Source organism: Mus pahari, chromosome 12 (genome assembly GCF_900095145.1).
Source record: "Mus pahari chromosome 12, PAHARI_EIJ_v1.1, whole genome shotgun sequence".
Taxonomy (NCBI): domain Eukaryota; kingdom Metazoa; phylum Chordata; class Mammalia; order Rodentia; family Muridae; genus Mus; species Mus pahari.
Genome location: NC_034601.1, coordinates 32806984 through 32817667, shown reverse-complemented (window position 1 = coordinate 32817667; position 10684 = coordinate 32806984). Strand labels below are relative to the sequence as shown.

The 10684-nt window shown below is 45.6% G+C and overlaps 1 protein-coding gene across 1 annotated transcript in view; it reads right to left on the bottom strand.

Annotated features, from left to right (window-relative positions):
* Fstl1 (follistatin like 1) overlaps positions 1-10684 on the bottom strand; it is a 50831-nt gene that overhangs the window by 14366 nt on the left and 25781 nt on the right. Inside the window, exon 3 of the mRNA XM_021209599.2 lies at positions 1713-1817. Within this exon, the coding sequence (XP_021065258.1) occupies positions 1713-1817 (105 nt within the window). The remainder of the gene's footprint in view (positions 1-1712; positions 1818-10684) is intronic.

Below are 10684 nucleotides of genomic sequence, written 5' to 3'. Positions count from 1 at the left end.
AGGTATTAAGAAAAAGCAGAGTCCCGAGCCAGGATGTGACTCCGACTCCTTCAAGGCAAGAAAGGTGGACTGTACTTATTCACTGAGTCACCATTTACTACTGGTGCTCACCATGTTTTCTATGCTAGGCAAAACCAACATGGGTGTATCTTTATAGCCACTCCTGGGAATTTGCTTGCTTAGAATCACACGATTACCATGGACAAGCTGAGCTTAGAAGTCAGATTTTTAATCTAATTTATGTTACCACATGGTAGCATGCATACTTCTAACGCAGACCTCCAGCGTGAAGGGATCCTAACAGGATCAGGTTTTAGGTTTCAAGTTGGTACATTTTCCCTTAAATGCAATGAGTTAGGGTCTAGCCCATTTTCAGGATATAGGGCAGCTTGATAGAAGGGAGAAGAGAAAAGCCCACGGCCATTGTATTCACATTCACATTAAGAATGAACATTTATTAAAGTCTTGTTTATTTCTCAAAGGCTTATTTTGCCTTTCAAATGCCACTTAAAAACAAAACTCAAAGCTGACACTCTGTCTGATAATTTAAAAATTTGCATATCCTTTGACCCAGAAGGTGCCCAGTGGCCATCAATTCAAAAATAATAAAGGGTATTTATAAAATGATACTATTGTTGTGGTGGTAAACAACCCGAGAACCACTTACATATCCATCTCTCAGGAAATGAATGAATACATTTACATTTCTAAATATTATGCTGTTGTTTTAAAATGAGCTAAAAAAAAAAAATCTATGCTGCTCCTGGGTGGCTGCCATGGCCCACCAAAGGCTGCAAAGTAAATTGCACAGACCTATGTGTGGAGATATTATTTTGTATAAAATAGGGGGAACTCTTTTGTTTGTTTGTTTGTTTGTTTGTTTTGTTTTGTTTTTCATGACAAGGTTTCTCTGTGTAGCCCTGGTTCTCCTGGAACTCACTCTGTAGACCAGGCTGACCTTGAACTCAGCAATTCACCTGCCTCTGCCTCCCAAGTGCTGGGATTAAAGGTGTGCACCACCACGGCTCAGCTAGGGGAAACTCTTGTGTTTAGAAAAGTTGTTAGCTGGGCCGTGGTGGCTCACGCCTTTGATTGAAGGCATGCTCCACCACTGCCGTTATATCATTTTAAAAAATATTATCTTATGTATGTGAGTGCACTGTCATACCAGAAGAGGGTATTGGATCCCATTACAGATGGTAGTGAGCCACAGGTGGCTGTTGGGATTTGAACTCAGGACCTCTAGAAGAGCAGTCAGTGCTCTTAATCACTGAGCCATCTCTCCAGCCCTGAATAATAATTCATTGTTTATATGTCCCACATTTCCATCATCTGTTCATATGCTGATGGACAACCAGACTGGATCTATTTTCTTGCTAACATCATTTTTTTTTTCTTTTCAGGTGTTCAGGTGTGTATCGAGGCCAAAGATCCATATTGTGTTGTCCTTGGTTGTTCTCGGTATAACTTTCTGAGATAGAGTGCTCACTATGCCTGGAGCTCATGATTTGGCTAGAAAGGTTGGTCAGTGAACTCCATAGATTTGCCTCCTCTCGCCCAGCACTGCAGTCAAGGTCAGCGACTCCTGCTGGCACGCCAGCCATCTGTGTACGTCCCAAGTTTCTGATGGCAGCAAGAGCATCTCCTCCTGAGCTAGCTCTCGAGCACCCGCTAAGCAGTCACTCTCCTCCGTGCCTGACATCAGGACTCACCTCAATGCAGAGGCACGTGGGCTCCCCCTTCTCTGTGACGGCACATTCCCGGCCAGCTCCACAAAACACATTGGCGCAGATCTTGGATTTGCTTCTTGGTTCCTCCTAAAACACAGATCATAAAGGAAGCCGCGTTACTGAGATGAACCCACCACAGGATGAACCAGTGGTGGTAATGACCTTTCAGGCTTGGGGCCTCCGTGTGCCAAAAGTTATCCTTTAGCATCAGGCTCACAGGCACTGAAGACTGTTCCCCTAAGAGCAAAGCAAGAGTGACTTTCTTGCATCCTTCCTCATTAAAAAAATAAAAAATACGGATTGAGCATTTGTGATAAAGCTAGCACTATGCTAAGGGCTAGAGATACACAGGTCAATCTTTGATCTCATGAACTCTGTGACTCTCAGGGATGGCCCTTTCTGAAGATTCCACACCTTAACTGTCTCTTTAAGGATGAGAAATCTAAGCTAGGAAGAAATGGAAACACTGGAGACACACCCAGACTTTTTGTGTGTGTGTGTGTGTGTGTGGTTTTTTGAGACAGGGTTTCTCTGTATAGTCCTGGCTGCCCTGGAACTCACTTTGTAGACCAGGCTGGCCTCAAACTCAGAAATCCGCCTGCCTCTGCCTCCCAAGTGCTGGGATTAAAGGCATGCGCCACCACGCCTGGCTACGTCCAGACATCTTAACACCAAGGTATTTACCGCAATACCATCTGAAAGGACAGAAGGATGGACACCACGTGGATATGCTATGATATTCAGCCACTCTCTGTGTGTACCTAGGCTACAAGATGAAGAGGACCAAACCCACCCCAAAGAGAGAAGAATGGCCCTCAAGCCTCTTGCTGGCCAGGTTTCCTGTTCAGACAGATGTTACAGAACTGCAGGGAGAGGAAGGTCTGTATGCCACATGTGGATTTTGATAGGACTGGTTTGTTGGTGGTACATTCCTTTACTCCCACATCATTCACCTCCACCCCCACCCCAGCTCTGTGGTAGTGGTGGATAAACAAAGACAGGTATTCCCCTGGGTCCTCTGTTCCACTAGGCTGGGCTGGCAGAATTACCCAGGGCTTCCCGGCCTTAGACGACTGGGCTGGAGCTGGGAGCTGGTTACGAAACAATGAAGACGGAAGAAGCCTAGGAATGGCTGGGGTAACAGCAAAGTCCACGTTTCCAGCCCTTGCCTACATTGTATCTAAAGAACTCATATACCTACAAGGCTTACTGTAACAGTCAATGTCTTAAACGGGGGTTATAGCGCCTGAGGAGGCTGTGTGTGTGTGTGGGGGGGGTTATAGCGCCTGAGGCTGTGTGTGTGTGGGGGGGGGGGGGTTATAGCGCCTGAGGAGGCCAGGAGGCCTCGGATCAAATCCCCTGGACCGGGAGTTCCAGGCCTTTGTGAGCAACCTGGCATGGTGCTGGGGATTGATTTGGGCCGTTGGCAAGAACAGTGTGTCCCTAATCACTAAGCCACCTCTCTAGTCTCCCTGTTTTCTTTTGTGACTTAACTGTTTGCACCTTGTCTTTGTTAAGGTATCTTCCTCCTCACTCTTCTAATAACATCTTTTATTTTTTCAAGTTAACTTTGAGGGAGAATGCTGGAAACTGAACACAGGTTCTTATGCGTGCTGAACACATGTTCGTTCACTGGACTATCTATACCCTCACTTGTAACTCTTTTTTTTTTTAAANCAACACACACACACACACACACACACACACACACACACACACACACACACACACACACACACACACGGAAACAAAGTCGAGGTTTGAGAGGTGATGGGTCCAAAATAGCTGCTCTGCTGCCACTTGGAGGCCGCTCTGCAAATTCCAGGTTATTCTTGTCTCCCATAAGCCCCCTTGCCTGCCATGCAGTGCTCTCATTGGTCTAGAACTCATTTGCATGCTCAGAACTCATTGGCTTACATGCTGTTGCTAAACTAATTTTTTTTTTTTTAAATGTTGCTAAGGAGAATTCAAAAAAGCTGGCAGACAGTGAAGAAAAGAGGAAGTGATTCCCAGAAGGTTGGAGGGCGGATTTAGATCTTTGTTTCCTAAACAGAGAGGGGAGGATAAAATTGAGCAAACTCTTCAGACAGGGCTCTCCCTCTTGTGGGAGCTGTGTCTCTGAGCAAATAGCAGAGCCAGAAGGGAATAGAAAAAGAGATTGTTCATTGTTATAAAAGACAATTCCAGTGGCCTCTTCAGCTTCCCCGAGCTGAACACTTTAACCCCTGGGCCCACCACGGGAGCTGAAGATACACAAATGCACACAACAGTGAGCTTGGGCACATGTCTGCGTTCAAGGAAAAACTCAAATGTTCCCAGTGTGTACTTAACTAGTCCCTCTGATCCTTCAAACTACACATTTCCTCATCTGTGGGGCAGGAGTAGATGGGGGGGGGGGGCGAGTGTGATCAATGGGGACACCTTACAGGGCTGCTTGCAGAAGATCCTGCTGAGTTCAGAGCCTCATCTTGTCTCATGTGCATATATATTGTTTAGTTATTGGTGTGTGGGGTACACATGTCAGGGCAAGTGTGTGGAGGTCCTAACGGCTTGTGTGTGTGGGAGGTGTGGGGGGGTCTCTTTCCATCGGGTGAGTTCCAGAGATTGACCTCTAGCCATCTGGCTTGGCCACAAGTGTTTTACCCAACGAGCTACCCCCTCCTCCCTCCCACTTTGGTAAATATTACTAATAAACACTGTTATGTGGAATCTGAATTCAACACAAGTCATGTGCAGAGGTAGCTCACAGACGTATGTTTGGAGAGGAATGCCTTTTTCTTTTGCCCTAACAACCAATACTTGAAGAGTGCAATTAAAAATGTGAATGTTTTCACACAGAGAATTTCACTTTACTGCATGGCTGACCTGATTATGAGCTCCATTTTACAAACGAGCAATTTGAGACTTCGAAAGGTCAAATAATTTGCCTAAGTCCCCCAAACTAAGAAAAATGAGAAAAACCTCTATTTAGCCCACAGGTAACTAAGCATCCATTTATAAACACCTGGTGTCCCTCAAAGTGACCTACTATGGCTGATGCTACTAAAACACTATATATGTTCCTAATTCCCAAGTCATATTATCTGTCTTTTACAGGTGGGGAAGCTGACCTGAGAGGCCCAGTAACAAAAAGCGATTGAGTTGTATGTTCCTCCAAGCAAAGGCGCATGATTCCTTTATGTTTGGTTTATTCTTACATCCATATGCATTAAGGTTAGGGAAACTATAATGGGAATATGGATGTTATAATAGCAAGTGTAAGGCGTTTAGATCCCATATGTAGCACTCATACCCAACCCTCTTCTTTATCTGCCACGAGTAAGATATTCTCTTGCAACCTCCTTCCTTGAGTGCAGACATAAAACACTGAAGGTTAGAATTGTCTCAAGAATTAACTGAGTCACACCATGTGCTGTGTAACAGGAAGTGGCTGTCACTACAGGGGGTGATTTATTTTCAGTTTCCCCTGTGAAATGCTGTCACCATCACCTTGGACTGTCATGTCCCCATTCTTCCCCGTCTCAATGACAGTGGAAAGGTACCACTAGTGCGGAACTGACAGGATGCAAAATGCAAAGGGCCCAGCAACCCCTGGAGGGCCTTTCATAGAGCGGAGATGGAGGAGCCTCTGGTTACACAAGCGTTCTCTGTGCAGGTGATATGTCTGTCAATAGGTGGCAATCTCTCTCTTTGTCTCACACAGCCCTGAGCCGCATTGCAGAAGAGCCTTCCTGGCTGCTGCAGCTCTGCCCGGCTCTGTCCTTTCAGGGAGAAATGCAGGCGTGAGGGAGAGGAGGGTAGACCCGCCGGGGACACAGGCAGAAGGATCTGCCAGTGTGGGAAGGATGTCTATTCTGTGGTGCTCAAAGCCATCCCGTCACCTCCTCACAGTGAGTATGCTCGATTGCAGATGTCAAGGTCAGCAATGAAGGACACTTCCTCTAAAGAAGCATTTCTTTGTGCCATTCAAAGCCGTCCACTAGGCCCCAACATCTTTGAGAAACCAAAGTATAGGAGCCATTCATTAAGGCTGCTGGAAAGTTCCTTAGAGTCCTAAGTGGGCTTCTGTGGCGTGGCTGGTTCTGGCTATAAAGTCTAAAGCAGTCAGGAGTTGCAAAGGCCTTAGGCCACGGGCTGACATACTGATGCTAACTCAGCACCCACAACAGTGCAAGCCTCTGCAGACATCTGTCCTGACCATTCCTGTTCAGGTGCTGGCATTTTCAGTTGCATGTAACAAATGCAGGGGTATTTGGGATTCAGCAAAGCTCCGTGGAAGCACCAGCGACAGGCAAGTCAGGAAAGGGACACACGTTGACCTGCTCCGTGAGTCTCCACAGTCCCTTCTCAAGTAAGGCCAAGAGAGGGCGCTGCAGGCAGAGGGGCCAGCTGCAAGGCCTGGCACAGGAATGGCATGCAATTCTTTCACTGTTTACGCTGTCACCAGTCATGACGACTTTTGGGAACGATAACCACATTGGCCTGTGCACCGTCTCCATACAAGGTCTCAGGCATGTCCATTCTTATAAACGTGTGAACAGACACACAGATCTGAATGGACTCATGATGGACGAAGTATTAATAGGGGCTATGTTCTTGAAGCATGAACACCTAGATGTAGCTTTAAAAGCCAACAAAACACCTGTATGGTGGCCCGTGAGAAACTGAGGCATAAAGATACTGAGTTTGAGGCTGTTGTGGGCTACATAACAAAATTACTGTCTAAAACAACAACAAACAAACCCAAAACTGCAAAACAAAGCAAAAAAACAAAAAACAAAACAAAACAAAAAAAAAACCAAGCAAAATAAATAAATAAATAAATAAAACTCAACAAAATATCTGCCGCTGTTTTAGTTAGGGTTATTATTGCTGTGATGTAACACCATGACCAAATGCAACTTGGAGAAGAAAGGGTTCATTTGACTTCCACTTCTACATCCCTGTTCATCATCAGGACAGGAACTCAAGCAGGGCAGGAACCTGAAGGCAGGAACTGAGGCAGAGGTTATGGAGGAGGGCTGCTTACTGGCCTGTTCCTCATGGCTTGCTCAACCTGCTTTCATAGAACCAAGAACCACCAGCCTAGGGATGGTACCACCCACAGTGGGCTGGGCCCTCCCCCATCAATCACTAGTTAAGAAAATGTCCTACAGATTTGCTGACAGCCTGATCTTCTGGAGGCATTTTCTCAAGTGAGGTTCCCTCCTCTCCAGCTTGTGTCAAGTTGACAGAAACTAACATAGCCTCCAAATAGAAAAGCATTAGGAAGTCGTAGCTAAGACTTGTCTCCATGTTGTTTTCTGAACATGTATGGCAAGCTAGACTTTGAAGAGTTCGTCTCACGGCTAGTTTCACACTACAAATTCTTCTGGGCCAATGAATGCCTTTTACCAGTTGAAAACTTTCAGCTTCCGCATGTTAACGATGCTGTGTGATTGCATAGCAATTTTTAAATCAATTAAACTTATTTTTAAAATTGGTGTGTGTGTGTGTGTGTGTGTGTGTGTGTGTGTATGTGTGTGTGTGTATGTGTATGTGTGTGTTGTATATCTGTATGAGGATAAACTGTGTGTGCTCAAAGATGCCAGAAGAGGGTCCTGGATCTCCTGGAGCTTGAGTTACAGGTGGTCATGAGCCAGCACACATGGGTTCTGGGAACCAAACTCTGGTCCTCTAGAAAGACAGCAAATGCTCTTAAGCACTGCTTGGCAATCTTGGTGGGCTATTTTTCTTTCTTTTTATTTATTTATTTATTTATTTATTTATTTATTTATTTATTCTCTCTAAAAGGAGCGTGACACTAAGCTCTCCCAGATCTGAGATCCTAACATAAGGATTGCCCCTAAAATGACATTCATTATGCCCTGGCCCTAGCCTCCAGCTCTCAAATCCATTCTTGTTCCAATATACCATCCTATCTTTCTACAAACCAAAGCCAAGGAACATATTATCTTCAGCCGAAGGTTTTACAAACTGGTAATTATTATTAGTTTTTGCATGCAAATAAAAAAAAGAAAGTTATTTGGAAAAAAAACAAAAACAAACAAAAACCAAAAAAACAAAAAAACCAGTAGAGGCGATCCTGTGCCCGAGTCTCTGGGTTACAGCCTAAAATATACATTGAAAGGATTCTAAAAAGCCTGGTGAGGTAAAACAGTTTCTGCAAAACATGGGTTCTGGCAAGGATGGACGCTCCTAAGCAAAGCTGTTCATGTCGGCTTAATGCAGTGTCATTGTTTCGCCAGTTGGAACTGGGTCAGCAGCATCATCTTTGCTCTTGCCCCCCACCCCACCCCATCTCTCCTCTCACTCTGTCCTGCTTATGCCAAGGTGGATGTGCAGCTCCATTTGCCACAGCTCTGTAGTAGAGCAGCTTTGTTGACATGAGAAAGGGTCTCCTTGCTTCGCCAGAATTAGCCACGGAAACTTCATGAGACTATCAGGGCCTCTCAGAGGCTCTCCCGGAATACAAGTTCATAAAAAAGCTGGAGAACTCGGAGGAGAAAATGAAACCTCTTCCAGCTGCTAAAATCTAGCTGGAGCATCTGTCACATGACCCCATGCAGTCTCTGCACTTCAGCTTTGAAAAGGAATGTGCAAGCGCACCAATGGACAGGAAAAGACAAGGAAGGGGGAGAGACGCTCTTCAGCAGTTGGCCTGATTTGCTTGGCGGTACACGAAGCATGTGTGCCAACCCCACACTTAAGAGTCCTTTGCCTGTGTGTGTTCCCAGCCACCGCCTTACCTCAAGTTTAAGAGTCCAGGGCCACGTGTGGATTTCAGGAGGCCTGACGCTTGAATGTTTGGGGCAGGGCTCTATAAGAACTCGCAACTGTGAATGCAAACTGGAGCCCAGGGTTCTGGGTGGGAATGGCAAGCAGAAGCAAGGCAACAGATGCTTAATTAGCATCCAGGTCGCTCCCACTCTCTGTTTGCTTCATTGTTTCCGTCTTAGGCAGCGCTTTCTAACAATGGCTTTGGGCCTTTTGTCAGTCTGTCTGTTAGGGCCCTGCAGAATAGCCTGTGCACATATGGCTTATCTCAAGCAAGTGGCTTGCATAAGTTGGCTTCCCACAGACCCACTCTCAGAGAAGTTTTCACATTAAATGCCATTTGGGAATTCAAAGTTCCAGTTATACAAGATGAGAAGTTTCTGCAGACTATGTACGGCATTTTGTGAACTACACTGTAACGGCTGTTTTTAATTAAAAAAAAAAAAAAAAGGAGGGGACCTTAAATCTTCTCAGGGCAGGCACACAATAGTATCTATTCTTTAGAGGAAACAGAAATGTTAATCCATTTGGTTGTATATGAATTTAAAAAACAAGAATTTGGGGCTGGTGAGATGACTCAGTGGGTAAGAGCACCCGAGTGCTCTTCAGAAGGTCCAGAGTTCAGATCCCAGCAACCACATGGTGGCTCATAACCATCCGTAAAAAGATATGACGCCCTCTTCTGGAGTGTCTGAAGACAGCTACAGCATACTTACATATAATAAATAAATAAATCTTTAAAAAAAAAAAAAGAAAGAAAAAGAAAAAACAAGAATTTTCTGTGTATTTTTGTTTTTTGATTTTTGTCTCAAATACATATATTTTTTTGTATGCCAGTCAAAGCTTAGACTGCCTGATGAAACCTCCTAGCCCAGAACATTTATCTACTCGAAATTAGCCTAGTAGATCCACACAAGAGATTCACTCTCCATTCTTTCAGCCTAAGGTACACTTTAGTAGCCAATGTAGGGCATATAAATAGTTCTCCAGGCTTCTTCAAATAAGGAAAGGAAATCACTTCAATGTATTTAAACATAGATCTGATAAGTGTCATATTAACTAAAGAATGATGACAGCACATGCCTGCAATCCCAGCCCATGGGAGGAAGAGGCAGGCAGGTCAATGTGAGTTCTAGGCCAGCCAGAGCTGCACAGAGAGTTCCATCAACCAGGGCTTATATCATGAGGATCTAGCTGGCTATGGTGGTGAGCACCCCTGTACCTCCAGCTCTGAATGAGGAAGGTCACCTGAGTCTAGGAAGTGAAATGACATTGCCGCAAAGCAAGCAAGTAAGCAAGCAAGCAAGCAAACAGGCAAATGAGCAAACAAAAAAACCAATGAAGATAACAGTCTGTGACCTACACAAGGAATATAGCATGAGTTTAAAAGGAACAGAGGGCATGCCCTCCATCTTTGAGAGGTTTCTAACACAGCTGGGTGCTGAGACAGGCATGTTGACACCTGTAATCCTGCCAAGGGGGGGCTTGTTGCACCCCCTGTAGTATGGCAGGGTCTACCCATAAGCCCTGTGGACACACGGAGAAACAAAGAAAGGACTGGGAACATGCTGAGACCACTCATGGGAGGAGGGTAGAGTTACAATGAAAGGACATTTAAAACTTTCTAAAGATTATGGAGGTCTGCCAATATACTGGATGTTGGGGAAGGAAGGAACCATGGAGACCTTTAGTCTTGGGGGACCATCAGGTGGGGGAAGGTCTCTGTCAGAGACACAGCTTTGGCAAGAGGTAGGGGGGACACAAAGTAGGCAGAGTCAGGTATGGACACGAGTCTAAGCAGACAGTAGGACATCCCACTGGCAGCTGGAAATAAGGATGGAGATGCACATCTGGATATCTTGTAGGAGTGAGAGTTGGGGGAAGAAGAGCCTTTGGACGAAGGAGAAAGGGTGTGTGTGGGGGGGAGTGGGGAGGCTGAGGGCAGCTGGGGAGGGAAGGGAAATCAGAAACAGAACCCAAGAATCGCAGAGCGTGTGCCCACCAGCCCACCAGGGGTCTCTGTGAAAGGAAAGGACACCTTCCCTCCAGGCAGATGCAGTACCAGACTGGTGTACGGGGCGTGGCAAGCACAATGCAGGCTGGGTTACAGGCTCTCTCCTTTGTAGTCAGCAGCCTGCCCACCACGCGAGGGCTCTGAAGGTAAAGCTGCCAAGAGA